Here is a 15,424-nt window from a genome sequence, read left to right on the forward strand (position 1 = left end):
GTTGAACTGTTCTTAATACATCAGTTGGACTGATTCAGTTGATTGGTCGGTTGGTATTTTCAGTTTGCTTCTCAATAGCTCCAGTTATAGCGAGATAACTGATCAGTTTGAATTCTGATCAGTTCCAGTTTCCAGCGCACTTCGATAAATCATTGGAAACTAAATAACAAGTTTTGTTAACATCAAAAATCTAGATTGCGAACATCAAATGTTCTAACAATCTTCTTTTTTTTTTTTATGATCACAAAACTTGAACAATTAAAGTAATTTAAAAACTGATTTTCCCTTGTAGTGATAAAATACATTTTGAAAAAATTAAAAAGAAAGTTTTCAGTTCGAGGGATAAAAAGGATCCCCCTCAAGAACAAAGTTGAAAACTAGTTTAAAAAAATTTATCAGATTGAGGGATCTTTTGAAAGAAAACTCTCCCTCAACAGCTGATCCAAAAAATGAGTAAAAAGAAAAATATTTCAGCTTGAGAGATAAGAAAGCTTCCCCTCAATAACTGAAATAAAAACTCTCTTATTCGAAAATGAAATAATCTACGCTCAAAAGGAATTTAACAGCCTTTTATCATACAAGCAGTTTAGGCAACTAATCTTAAGATAACAGTTCAGTTATGTGAAGACTTAACTGTAAAAACATGATGTTTATTTAATCAAGTAAGCGTCTCTTGTATCATACATTTACTCACATCAGTGATTGTAAGGGAAATTGCTATAATAATAGCAGACTCTAAACAACATCACATATCAGTTAGTTTACACATAGTAGAACTGAATATACTAACAACCGGTTGCCTTGAATCTTTGAATGCTGCATCGATTTTGAGTCTTTTTGCTAGAAGAGCAGCTGATTTGACTTGAACTTGATCTCTTTGTTGGCTAACTGGTCGAGCTGACTCAAAACTGGACTCAACTGATGCTGAACCGCATTGATCACTAATAAGGCAATCAAGCGATATACTGTTGATGATTAAGTTTTTTAATCATCCAACATCTCAGCATGGTTGGGCTTTGTCTGTTGATCAGCTGAACTCGTAGACTAGAAACTGAAATCTTGTCCCTTGAACAGTTTAGCTGAACGTCTTGACAAGAAGTGCTCAGAACCCTGCAGGCTAATTAAAACCTCAAGCTCAGAGTCGAGTGAAGTGGCTATAATACAAGTTGCAGAGACAATCCTCTCTACTCTTTACTATGAATGATAGATAAACATTTTCAATTAGTTTTGAAAATAATATAAAGTAATTTTAAATAGCATTTAAAACTATTTTAAAATAAAATAATTTAAATTAAGTTTTCTTCAAATATTTTTCTTAAAACAACTAGCTCTGATTTCAATTGAAGGACCTTTTGCTAGGCACCTTTAGGTGCTTCAAACAAAATATTCTCCAAGAGCTATAATAGCTAGTTTTCTAATAATGTTGACACCGATGAATTAAATCGTGTTTGGTTAAAGTACCAAGCGGAAAATACTCTAAGTAATCATTCGTGAAGAAAGCTGATATAATTGAAAGCATTTTAACATGTGTAATCTGAAAAACTGAAAAACATGGGATCAGTTCTAGCATATATCAATTCAGTTATGGTGAAAGCTGAACTGACGGATACTCTAACTGATCAAATCAGTTTGAAAACAATAGTTAAACAGGAAAATACACAAGATATGTTTATGGATGTTCGGAGACTTCAACTGCTCTACTTCACCCCTACTATATCCTCGGGTAGGATACACTAGAAGACTTTGATTTATACAATACTTTGTACAAACCCACCCAGCTTAGTACTTGCCCACTACCTAATTGAACTCCTACACTAGACTAAAGGCAGCACTTCCCAGCCAACACTTGTTTAACGTATGTGTGTCAAAGACTACATACACAAGTTTATTGTCTTTGTGAAAGACTGTATTTGAGTGGTGGTGGTGAGTGAGTGTGTGTTAGAACTTGAACAATGAATACACCGGAAAGGTGTTCCCACACAATGAGGGAAAATAGCTTCTAAACTAAGTTAATATGACTTAGTATTCCCTTTGTGCTGGTTGTTTCTAGTAAGCTGATAAACAATAAGCATGCCCTCTCTTCTCTTTTCTCACTTCTTCATATTTTTGCTGATAGTCTTGGTCCGTATTTATAGTAGCAAGATGATTGTACACCAAGACTCCTCACATGTGATCGTTGCAGCTTTGAATGTGTTCCTTGAACTTTGTGTCTCGACTTTTTGGACAGTCTTCTAGAACATTTTGACTTTAAGCTTTGCTGCAACGTCCATTATTGTCCTTTTGACTAGACATTTGCTTTTATATCGTTCTAAATAGCTAGATTCCATTGAGTAAGCTTGTCGTGTTCTACAAACTGATTGATTCCTAACTGATGCTTTCAACTAGTCAGTTGAACCGGTATTTAACTTGTGAGGTGAAATCAGTTGACTCGTCAGCTGGAACTGATTTCACTGATTCAGTAAGAACAGTTCAACTGTTTGATCAGTTGGCTCGTCATCTGGAACTGATTTCACTGATTCAGTTGAACTGGTCAGTTGGGCTCTTCATCAGTTGAACATTTCATTTATTGGCTGGGCTTCTGAAGGTCTTCTGTTGAGTTACTTATCAACTGATCAATCAGTTGAACTGTTCTTAATACATCAGTTGGACTAATTCAGTTGATTGGTCAGTTGGTGTTTTCAGTTTGTTTCCCGATAGCTCCAGTTATAGCAAGATAACTGATCAGTTTGAATTCTGATCAGTTCCAGTTTCCTGCGCACTTCGATAAATCATTAGAAACTAAATAATAAATTTTGTTATCATCAAAAATCTAGATTGCGAACATGAAATGTTCCAACATAAATACTACGATTACATACTATATATTATCCAGTAATAACATACCTTTTCTTTTCGAATTACTTGAGGTATAGATCGAGCTTGTAAATCACAGAACTCTACAAGAGTGTCACAAAAGCATTTATTTATATCATAATTTGTAGTTTATTTCATTAAATATAGAATTTATATTTTCTATGAGAATCACCCTTTTAACTTAACTAGTTATAATTCTTAAACCGTTCAAGTTAGTATGACTGGAATAATATATTTCAATCAAATAAATATTTTTATATGTAGAATCAAAGTGTAACTTTATTAAATTCTTTAGGCATAATAATATCATTGTTATTTCCCAAAATTGTATAAAAGTCAAAGGAACAATTAGATTAAACCACAGTAGCTACTTATTAGCTCTAATCTTGATTATCATAGTCATTGTGTCCTAAACTTTATTTACATGATTTAATATTCCGATCCAATTCCAGTAAGTTTCAAAGGCAAAGTTGAAGTCATAAGTGTGGCATCATATTTTGAAAACAAATAATTTAACATGTTATCATGTACATATATATAAAATATATACAGCAGGCTTGCATCTTGAATCAATCCAGGCTATATTATTTTAAAGCTTAAATTTACACAACCATAAGCATATTATTTCATAAGAGATTTCATACCTCATTTTACTTAATAATAAAAAATGTAATAGAAAATTATTACCTTGAGCCTAGGCTTGCAACTTAAAAGAAGACTTAGGGTGAATAGTGTGAATGTGATGGTTTCACCTTCTTTCCTATTTATTTCATTATATAGTAGTTTATTCTAAGGTCTAGAGGAGACATAATGATAGTGTAATAGACAGTAGATAGACAACCATAAATTTGCTTACAAGGTGGATGTGACATTTATTATATTATATTATATTGCTTTTGATCTAACAGTTATTATATTATGTTGTATTTACCTTATCACTATACCGTTTTTTTTTTAAAAAATAATAAAACTTTACAAAATTGATGCAATGCAAGGGAGTTTACAAAAATAGTGCAATCCGGAAAAATCTGCTACGGATTCTGACAAATCCGCAGCAGACTGTCTCGGTTTCATTTTTTTGTAGAAGGGTGTTCCTATTATATTTATATGCATGCTAAGGCCATTGTTTTGTATTATAATTTAGTATATAAATTTCTTCTTTTTTTATTTCTCACTATCTGTTTTTCATTTTTTCCAATCTACTTTTAATCTAAAAACTCTTGTTATTTTATTTTTGAAAAGAATTCGTACTGTGTATTTTTTTGTATCTGTGATATCATGTGTAGGTGAAATTATTATAATTAATTTCTTTTTCAAATTATTTTTTCATTTCATAAATGTATAATGTCATCATATTTTTCAATTTTTTCACGTTAGTATCCAACTCATTGAGTTTGTCTTCAACATCGTCTATACTCTATTCAAGTACGTAATCGTACATACTCTGTTCAGGTACGATATTGAAGACAAACTCAATGAGTAACTGAATTTTTTAAAATCAAATATCAAAATCTACTAAAATTTTTGAATTAATCTACTTCAATTAAGGCAAAAACTTGTGTGAGACGGTCTCACGGGTCGTATTTGTGAGACGAATCTCTTATTTGGGTCATACATGAAAAAGTATTACTTTTTATGTCAAGAGTATTACTTTTTATTGTGAATATCGGTGGGGTTGACCCGTCTCACAGATTAGGATCCGTGAGACGGTCTCACATGAGACACACTCATCAATTAATTGTTTTTATATTTAATAAATCATTTAATTGACTAATTCCTATAATAATAACATTAATCTCTCAAATAAATATATTAAATTTATCAATATCTCAACGCACAAAATAAATATTAAAACTTTATAAATTCAATAAATTTTCATTTTTTATGTCATCTTAGTCAACCAAAAATATAATTTGTAACAGGATAATTACGATAATTATTTTCATCTGTTTTTGTAAAGTTGGAGATAAACTCAACAAATATCATACTAACCTGAACAGAGTATGTACGGTGTTGAAGACAAACTCAATGAGTGACAAACTCAATGAGTTGGATGCTGATGTGAAAAAATTGAAAAATATGATGACATTATACAATTATGAAATAAAAAAATAATTTAAAAAAAAATTAATTATAATAATTTCACCTACACGTGATATTACAGATACAATAAATTCACAGTACGGATTCTTTTCAAAAATAAAATAACAAGAGCTTTCAGATTAAAAGTAGATTGGAAAAAACGAAAAAGGATGGTGAGAAATAAAAAAAAATTATATACTAAATTATAATATAGAACAATGGCCCTCGCATTTACAAAAAATGAAACCGGGATAGTCTGCTGCGGAGTTGTCAGAATCCGTAGCAGATTTTCCCGGATTGCACTATTTTTGTAATCTCTTTTGCATTGCATCAATTTTGTAAAGTTTTATTATTTTTATATTAATTTTTAAAAAAACCATNTAAATGTATAATGTCATCATATTTTTCAATTTTTTCACGTTAGTATCCAACTCATTGAGTTTGTCTTCAACATCGTCTATACTCTATTCAAGTACGTAATCGTACATACTCTGTTCAGGTACGATATTGAAGACAAACTCAATGAGTAACTGAATTTTTTAAAATCAAATATCAAAATCTACTAAAATTTTTGAATTAATCTACTTCAATTAAGGCAAAAACTTGTGTGAGACGGTCTCACGGGTCGTATTTGTGAGACGAATCTCTTATTTGGGTCATACATGAAAAAGTATTACTTTTTATGTCAAGAGTATTACTTTTTATTGTGAATATCGGTGGGGTTGACCCGTCTCACAGATTAGGATCCGTGAGACGGTCTCACATGAGACACACTCATCAATTAATTGTTTTTATATTTAATAAATCATTTAATTGACTAATTCCTATAATAATAACATTAATCTCTCAAATAAATATATTAAATTTATCAATATCTCAACGCACAAAATAAATATTAAAACTTTATAAATTCAATAAATTTTCATTTTTTATGTCATCTTAGTCAACCAAAAATATAATTTGTAACAGGATAATTACGATAATTATTTTCATCTGTTTTTGTAAAGTTGGAGATAAACTCAACAAATATCATACTAACCTGAACAGAGTATGTACGGTGTTGAAGACAAACTCAATGAGTGACAAACTCAATGAGTTGGATGCTGATGTGAAAAAATTGAAAAATATGATGACATTATACAATTATGAAATAAAAAAATAATTTAAAAAAAAATTAATTATAATAATTTCACCTACACGTGATATTACAGATACAATAAATTCACAGTACGGATTCTTTTCAAAAATAAAATAACAAGAGCTTTCAGATTAAAAGTAGATTGGAAAAAACGAAAAAGGATGGTGAGAAATAAAAAAAAATTATATACTAAATTATAATATAGAACAATGGCCCTCGCATTTACAAAAAATGAAACCGGGATAGTCTGCTGCGGAGTTGTCAGAATCCGTAGCAGATTTTCCCGGATTGCACTATTTTTGTAATCTCTTTTGCATTGCATCAATTTTGTAAAGTTTTATTATTTTTATATTAATTTTTAAAAAAACCATACTATACATGCATATTTATTTTTTTATTGTATTATGGTGTGTATATATATGTATATAAATATATATACATATATATATATATATAATTTATAATATTTACTTAAATTATACATATTTAAATATATAAAAGTATATATTAACTGATCTTTATTATGATTTTGTTTTTCTTTTGAGGTCTTACACCAACATACTGGACTAAAATTGTAATTTTCTTTAAGTGGTGGGGTAAATATAAAATTAAACTTTAGAATTTTGAGATAGGAAAAAAATTATTTTAGAAGTTTTTAAACCGCCAGACACAAATTGAGACTTTTATGTATTAGACTCCATATTTGTTTTTTGAATATATATTTTATTGTAGTTTTATACATGCATCGAAAATTCGTTACATCTATTGCATTACACGTGATTGATTAAATATTTTATGTTATTCGAATTTAAATATAATTGATTAAATATTTTGTGTTATTCGAATTTAAATATAATTGGTATATAAAATTCGTTAACATTGATTCAATTAGTTGACTGTTTGTTTTTGTTTGATATTAAATATCACAAAAACTTTTGTGATTCGGTCTCACGAGTCAATTTTGTGAGACTGATCTCTTATTTGGATCAACTATTAAAAATTAAAAAACACTACTTATTATTGTAAATATGAGTATGATTGATTTGTTTCACGGATAAAGATCTGTGAGACTGTCTCACAAGAGACCTAATGAATGAATTTATAGGATTGAATATATGCATGGTAGAAGATTTAGAAATTATGATAGACGCATAAATACAAGTATGAAAATATTATTAGTTAGAGAAAAACATTTTTAGATAGGATAATTGGGGATTTAAATGTTTCAAGATAAAAACTTCAGTAATCCTTTTGATTTATTTAATCGTATGGTGAATCTTATTTGTATGAATGTATATGCTGAAGAATTGGGATATCTTCAACTGTAATTAGAAATTCTTATATAATAGTACGTATCTTTGTTTACTACGAAATAGCAGGATAAAATCTCAGATGCCAACCAAAGTTTCAGCGAACAAAAACTAGGGTTTTTTCAAATTTTCATGTATTTATTTGAATTCTAATTATTTAGTTATTTAATTTTAACCATAGCTAAATATATATGGAGGAAAAAATTCTTGATTATGTTTTGGTGCCATTGGGGTTGATCGTGATGGTGGCTTATCACATTTGGCTACTCTGTAAGATAATCAACCGCCCCACCACCACCGTCATCGGCGTTAACGCCATCTACCGCCGCGTCTGGGTTCAAGCGATGATGGAGGTTAGTTTTTTTATTTTTTAAATATCAGTTTCTCATAAATATCAGTTTCTCAGTATCGCGTCTCTGGACCGAGTGAGCAATTTGTTCGATGCACAGTGAGTATAATATCACATATGTTGATCTAATGGAAGTGAGCCATTGGATCTGCAATAGGTAACACATCCATTTGGATTTATTCGGAAGTACAATATCTTACGGCCCATAAATATATCCCGTCCCATTCCGATATGAGTTTTCGGGATTTTTCTTGTCCCGATCAATGTCCAGAGATAATATTCACCTAATAAAATGGTCGTTCGGACCCGAAGTAATATTATTAATATGTTATTCGCCGAAATTCATACAGAAATTGACTAATTCAGTTAAAAAGGACTTGCTCATAGATAAAAAAAATTTAGGGCATAAATTAAATAATAAATAAGTCATCCCAATAGATAAATGAATTCTAACCTATGCTAAAGATATATTTTAAAAAAAGTCTTATCTATTAAATATTATATAATATGACATTTAATATTTTAAAAATCATAAAATACCCTTCATTTACTTACTTTCTCATTTAATTATAACTTTTAGTTAAATAATAATTATTTGACATGTGTTAAACTAAGATGCTTTTTCAATTTATGTCGTTCCGATTTATTATTTTTTTAAATTATGATCCTATGGTGCAAGCAAGACGCTCGATTTGTTTTCACATAGACATATTGGTTTCGTATTTGGATTTTCTGTTGTGGCTGAAATCATAGCATATGGTGTTGTACACTTTTTACACGAGATGATCATTTGATGTACCTTACACAATGTCAGATAAATTTGAAAAATTGTCAGACATCCATCAGATGATCAACTGATCATCTCGTGGAAAAAGTTTACAGCTCTAGATGCTTCTTTGTTTTCATCCACAACCGAGGATCCAAATTCCTTTGTTTCTCCGCAATACTTCTTGCACTCCTAGATAGTGAGTCCTCGGTATGAATTCAAAAGAATTAGTTGGACTTGTCCAAAACTATTTTTGGTGATGTGAGGATAAAACTAGTCTCTCCATTTAAAAAAAGTACCGAGATATTCTCTCCCTACTCGATGAGATCCCGAACTTTGAACCTCAACATCTCTCGAGTATGGGATCGAGAGAACAAAAAACTTCAAATTCTTATCCGGGATGGAGATTGGGTAGGAGTGTTATGAGATGGGCCCCTTCCTGATCCCACCCTTGAAAGATCACCTCCTCTCCTCAAGTGATCCATATCTTTCAAAAATATATAGATAGATAGTGACGGAGCTAATCGAGGCGGGTGGGTGCGACCGACCCCTTAAATTTTTTAATTTTATTGATTATAAGCCTAAAAATAATTATAATTTTTCACTTTCTTCCCTAATATTTGATATTATCTCCCCTAATTTTTTTTAAAATTTTTTTTGCCCCCAACTCCATTTTCTAGTTCCGTCCCTGTAGACAGCGACCATAGATTTCAATTTTAATCCACTCAAATCTTTTCTTCTTTCTCTATAACATATTCTCGTAAGTTTTCGAGTAACAAAGTCCAATACAGGATTTTAAAAAATGTAAAATCATAATTTTGCTTTTTTATGAAATCCACATTCAAATTTAAAATTCGAACATGAGAGTTGATTTTTTTAACATAAAAGTAAAATATTAAATTTGTGTGAAACGTCTACTACTAGAAATAATTTTTTTTTTGCAAGCTAATTTTTGAAAGTTACATTTTTAAAATAAAAGTATTCAACTAACAGTAAAAACACGACAGTTAAAAAGAAATGAGACAACTGTCAAACCCTAAACTGTCGTTTAAAATAATTCACAAATGGAACCTGCGAAAATCCTGACAACCATCAGCATATATAAGAAAGAGTATGAAAATGTCCAATATCACTCCTAACTCATAAATGTAATGTGCATAAAATATGATCATCGGGTTAGCGTGCACACATCCAACCCCGCCTACTCGATGGATCCATCTACGTATAACCAGGGTACCCGGCGGCGGAGACATCAGCGACAATATTACCCATCCATTGAGCTTTGGCCTTACATGTCATCGTATTCGTATTAGCTATCACAACCAACTCACTTCCTTCAAAACATGTCAACATATTTATCACTTATAAAAATCATGCATATACGTAAATTTCCTTAAAATCAAGCATCTAATGTATTTTCATAATTACATAAAAAGTCATATTCATGATAACATATACATTTAAAACATGTCAATTTACGATTAAGGCGCTGCCAGGACTGCTAACTCGACCCGAGTGCAAAATATCCATTGTGCACTTGGAAACCCTAATTGAGCATTTTACCCCTGGACCTCAAAATTTTGACTCGAAGCCAACCAAACCTCTAAAAACACCTCAAAACATATTTTTAATCATGTCCTAGATGTAAACTCGAGCTCGTTTCATGACTTATATGATTCGTTTTAAAACTTAGACCGGGGTCCGTGTTTTAACCCGAATCATTCCGAACATTAACCAAACTTTCCCAAATTTAAACCATGAGCTATTCACACCCTACCAGCCCCTAAACAACAAAATCCCAGCCATTTAGAACCCCTTAAACTCGGCAGCACCTTACCGGAAATTTTTGGAACCAAGTTGCTCGAACCCTAGTTGAATCCACCCTACAAATGCTCGTCCCTAGGCTAAACCAGCTTGGACCAGCCCTAAAACAACTCTTCCTGGCCCACCTCTGGACCCTCCTGGATCGATCTAGCCCTAGCCCTCATCCCCATGCATGCTGCCAAGGGATGGGGTTGGTCGACACCGGCGTTGCTCTCAAATTTACATTCGAAAACAACAAGCCTCATAAGTACAAAATTCAAAAACTAGTCTTTTTATTCATAATACTGAATATTTTATTTTCTGATACAAACTCAAATAACTAATGTTTTACAGCTGAAATGTAAAAATCAGACATAACAATGTCTTAACAGATGCAACGGAAAAAGAAACATAATTTAGAACTGAGAAACAACAGTCTTTTTCACAAGCCCTAGAACAGATTCTGCTCTTCTTCTTCTAACATTTCTTCCTTGTTCTTATCTGAGATGGGTTTGGTGAGTGAGTGATATTGTCGTCACTCAAAAAGCGTGAGCGGGAATAACTCCCAATTTTCAAAGCCATTTTCAACAGAAACAGTAATACAAATAATATACAGAAACTCTTACTTTCAGAACAAGAATTGGTATTCAACAATAACAGGTTTCAGAACAGAAATCAGAACTAAAAATTTAGCAAGCAATCACTGAGCACATTTGTGAATTTCATGGCTAGACTGATATCAGTCACCTATATGTTCTCTCATCAAATAGGTGAGGCCAGTAATCAATAATCAGAATTCAGTAATCAAGAATGTTTCAGAATATATATTCCTACCATTAGTTCACTAGGTTTCAGTGCTTCAAAAATCAGATATTAGAAATAAAAAATACATATACTTTGCTTCAAAACAGAAATTATCAAACTGGTTTCAAGATATTTATACATAAGTCCACTTACTGTAATTTGCTAGAAATTTTCGGTTGAAGTCTGGAATGTGCTTGCTCTCGCTACTGGATTTTACTACTCGAAAAAGGCACTCTCTTGGCTCGAATTTCGAGTGATAACTTAAGATTTGTGTAACACCAATTCAGAGATATGAGGGTGTTATTTATAGGCAAAAATTCTAACTTTTAACCTCCCAATTAATGGCTATAATCTGCCATTATATGCCATTAACAGCCTTTGTTCCATGTTAAATGCTTCAGTTACAAGTCATAAGCAGAATCAGTAGCTGTCTGCTGGAAATTCAGGTTCTCACATGGGAGCTGCTGGAAATTTCGAAAAGCTGCTGTTGCTGAAGGGGAGGGGCGGCCGAAGCTTACACTAGGTTTAGGGTATTTAGGGTAGAGTTTAGGTTAATATAAAAGTTGCTAATGAGACCTTAATTAAGTAAATAAAGTGATTAAAATGGTTTTAAGCCCGTTAAACAATAAAATAAACCTGTCAAGCCCAAAAACACTCTCGAAAAATATTTCGTTTTGGTACGCTTTTAAAATATTGCCCGAACCCTCGATAAGTCTTTCGACTCCCTGAAATTAGCGTACTGCTAAAAAAATGATCCGGCGAGTAAAAATACCGAACCAAGGCTCATTTTCAAAACTCACACTTATTAACACCATATATTAAATAACTATTATTTAATAAAAATATTTTTCCTGAGTATCTCCGGTCTCCGTTCCTCGTTCGAGCGCGAAATGCAACTTAAAGCCCTAATGCATGAAACTTTAAATAAAACATGAACTAACCCACAAATCATGCAAAAACATGCATTAAATAAAATTAAACACATATTTTAGTAAAACATTAGATTGTATGCAGTCAGGTTACGTAGTTCAAATTTTCTAAACCTTACATTGTGTGTCAGATTTTTGGTGTTGTGTGCAGGTGTTGTAACACCTATCCACAACATCTAACGGAATAAATTAGTTAACCACGCAAATAAAGTTTTGAGATTAAAACAAGACAGACTAAATCATGCACAAGTATGAAACTTATGCAGTGCCTCAGGACAAAATATTCAATAGAAAATTATAAATAGTTTACAAAAATAATACTAATGAAACTATGAAAACAATCTTCCTTAATAGGTCAAGGAAGTAAAGTGCATCCCAAACAACCAATTATAAAAATACAGATGCAATGATTGTATTGCTGAAAACCCGGAGACGCACGTTGCTCTTCGATCAATACTTTGCACAGTGTTATCTGCGAGTGTCTTCAACACCTTACAGCAACACAGCAAAACTAGCATGAGTTAATCACACGAAATCTTTACTTCTCAGTTTGTCTGCACGCCTTGACAATCAACACCAAAAGTTACGCACACTTCTCTCTCTCGTACAACTGCTCTATAGTTCTCACTTACTTGTTTCTTTTTTTTGCTAGATTTCATTCCTTGTCCTCTTTTAGCTAGATTTGATTTTTTGTGTAGAGTCTTACACAATTAGGAAATAAAGAATTTCATTAGTAAAAAATCTTTTGAATAAAAATGAAATATCTAGAGAAGTTATCATTAGCCTCAATAAAAATATCACAATATTATAGAGCAAGAACAAGTACATGAGGAAAATTTACTTAGTTTAGAAAGATAAAATTCTATATTTAATTATATCAATATTATCAACAAAGAAGGAAATTTTTAAGGAATATTAAGAAAAAAATATTCCTTTCAGGACAAATTAGGGAGTTTTCAACGCTAAAAACAAAGACAGAGCTCGAAATATTTGTTGGTTCATTGGACTATGAAGTTTGTAGTGTCACTACATTGAAGTTTTACTGGCTGTGGTCTATAATGTTTCACAGATAAACAGTACAACTCTTGCTTTCATTATCTTTTGCTTTTATACTTTGTGTTCTGCTACCCAAAAAGTACGTATATTTTTTATGTAACAGAGAGTTTTTAAATGCCAAAAACAAAGACAAAGCTCAAAATATTTGCTGGTTAGTACGTATTGGAAGTTTGTAGTGCTGTATTTTTTCTACTCGAAAGATGGTATATATTTTTCTTTATCATTGGATAAATTGTTCGTGATTCTTTCTAAAATCTAAAATAACATCCAGATCACAGCTGCATGCATGAGTTTTAAATTGAATTATGTTTTTATGACAGGATCCATCCAAGAACGGGATTCTAGCAGTGCAAACTCTTCGAAACAACATAATGGCATCGACCCTTTTGGCGTCCACAGCCATTATGCTAAGCTCCCTAATCGCTGTCCTGATGACCGGCAGCAGTGCCTACAACCCTGCAGCAACACGGGTGGTTCACGGTGACCGTGAAGAACCCGAGTTTCCCTTAAAGTTTTTCTCGATATTGGTGTGTTTTTTGGTGGCATTCTTGTTGAATGTGCAGTCAATTAGGTACTACAGCCATGCAGGCATACTCATCAACGTCCGGATGAGCCGAAATCTTGGTAATAATAACTGTAGCGATTGTGCTACGGCTGAGTACGTGGGATGCATTGTGAATAGGGGCAGTTACTTTTGGTCATTGGGTTTGCGAGCATTTTACTTTTCATTCCCTCTATTCTTGTGGATCTTAGGCTCCATTCCGATGTTCTTGTGCTGTGTGGTGCTGGTTTTCTTGCTCTATTTTCTTGACGTGACCTTCGGTTTAGGATGTGTAGTTTCTGCTGCTCCACAAGAAGAGATTGCATGTGTGGACGAGAGTTCGATTTTTCATAATATGTAACTTTTGGGATGGTTACCGATTTTGTTCTTCGTATGTGTGCACTGTATGGGCTTAATTTCTCCCAAAAGTTGGTACTTATTTGATCGGAATAGTTATATTTTTCGTCCTTGTATATTCTCACGTGCCCATTTCTGTTAGTTTAGTAGTACAACTCAAGTTGGATCTTTTTGACAAATCACAAATAGGAGAGATCAAAACGGTTTGGCTCCAAACCACGGTTAAAAAAAAAATTGTACCTGACCATTTTCTCTTTTCAATGTTTGGGATTAGTTTATGACGGTCCCTTCATTAAAATGACTTTTATATTATGCTCTTTATTTTTAGGGAAAATTACAATTTTAGTTATGTAAATCGGTCTATATTTATGAGTTTTTGTATTTTAACTTGTTAAAGTTTAGTTTTTCATACAGTAACTTTGATTTTTTTTTTGACATTTTTTGTTTAAAACCACTAAATACATTGAATATGATTTATTTAGTGCTTTTTTCTCCTATGTGACACATGACAAGATTAAACTCATATTACTTGAATTAAAATTCATATCATAAAAAAGAAAGGAAAATGGATCAAAACGATTTTCAATACTTCATAATGATTTTAAAAAAAATTGTCATTTCTCATTATTTTTTTAATGTATATTTAATGTGTATAATATAAGTTTTATTCTTGTCACATGAGTTCACTTAGGAAAGTATTAGTGTTTTAAATAAACAATATCTAGTGGATTTAATAGTTTCAAGAAGAAAAGAACAAAAACAAAAAAAAATTCAAGTTACTGTATGAAAACCAAATTTTGCCAATTTACATGACTAAACCCAAAACATGTCAACTTACAAGTCAAAAATTAAAATTTTTCCTTATTTTTATTTTTTGATGGATTGATGGATGAATAAGAAGTGAATTTGCTCTATGATCATTACCTTGTAACTTAACTTTGTGATCAGAAGAGTTTTATGGTAATAAGATGATTATATGTGTTGAGATTACTTTTCTTCTTATTTAGTGCTTTTATTTCAATGTTGCAAACCAAAATTCTTGGCCAACAAACACTCTTTGGTAGGCCTTGAAATTTAGATGATAATTCTAAATTGTGTTTTTGAATCAAATGTATACTTTTTCCCAGAAAAATAATAAAATACTTTAAGGGACAATTTAAGTATTTACAAAAGTAAAGAAACCTAGCGAACTCCAGCCATATATGATCGTTTGCTTTGTCTCAAAAGTTTTAGCTTCAATACTACTCACTAGCTTCCTAATTCTCGAACATAATGCCATTACAAATTACAAACCATATATTTGTTTCATATATTATTCGCTAGCTTCTGGCGAGCTTTTCTCAATCCCCGTGAAAGTTTCCCTCTATCTCATAAAGAAAAGTGATACTACTTAAATTATAATTCACCCAAGTGTAGGTTGTCTACAAATAATATAT

General features: G+C 31.6%; 1 protein-coding gene across 1 annotated transcript; it reads left to right on the forward strand.

Moving 5' to 3' along the window:
* The first annotated feature begins 7,505 nt into the window (after positions 1 to 7,505).
* On the forward strand, positions 7,506 to 13,995 carry LOC140965283 (uncharacterized). Its single transcript, XM_073425444.1, has 2 exons — positions 7,506 to 7,736; positions 13,411 to 13,995. Exons 1-2 carry the CDS (start codon positions 7,575 to 7,577, stop codon positions 13,990 to 13,992), a joined length of 744 nt encoding a protein of 247 aa, XP_073281545.1. The 5' UTR covers positions 7,506 to 7,574; the 3' UTR covers positions 13,993 to 13,995.
* Positions 13,996 to 15,424: the final 1,429 nt, after the last annotated feature.

Source organism: Primulina huaijiensis, chromosome 18, assembly GCF_012295235.1.
Source record: "Primulina huaijiensis isolate GDHJ02 chromosome 18, ASM1229523v2, whole genome shotgun sequence".
Lineage (NCBI taxonomy): Eukaryota > Viridiplantae > Streptophyta > Magnoliopsida > Lamiales > Gesneriaceae > Primulina > Primulina huaijiensis.

What these genes read in the sequence shown, in the direction of transcription:
- LOC140965283 (XM_073425444.1), top strand. Translation starts at nt 7,575, where the DNA reads ATGGAGGAAAAAATTCTTGATTATGTTTTGGTGCCATTGGGGTTGATC. An exon ending in GGGTTCAAGCGATGATGGAG is followed by an intron (nt 7,737 to 13,410) that starts GTTAGTTTTTTT and finishes TTTTTATGACAG; the next exon opens with GATCCATCCAAGAACGGGAT.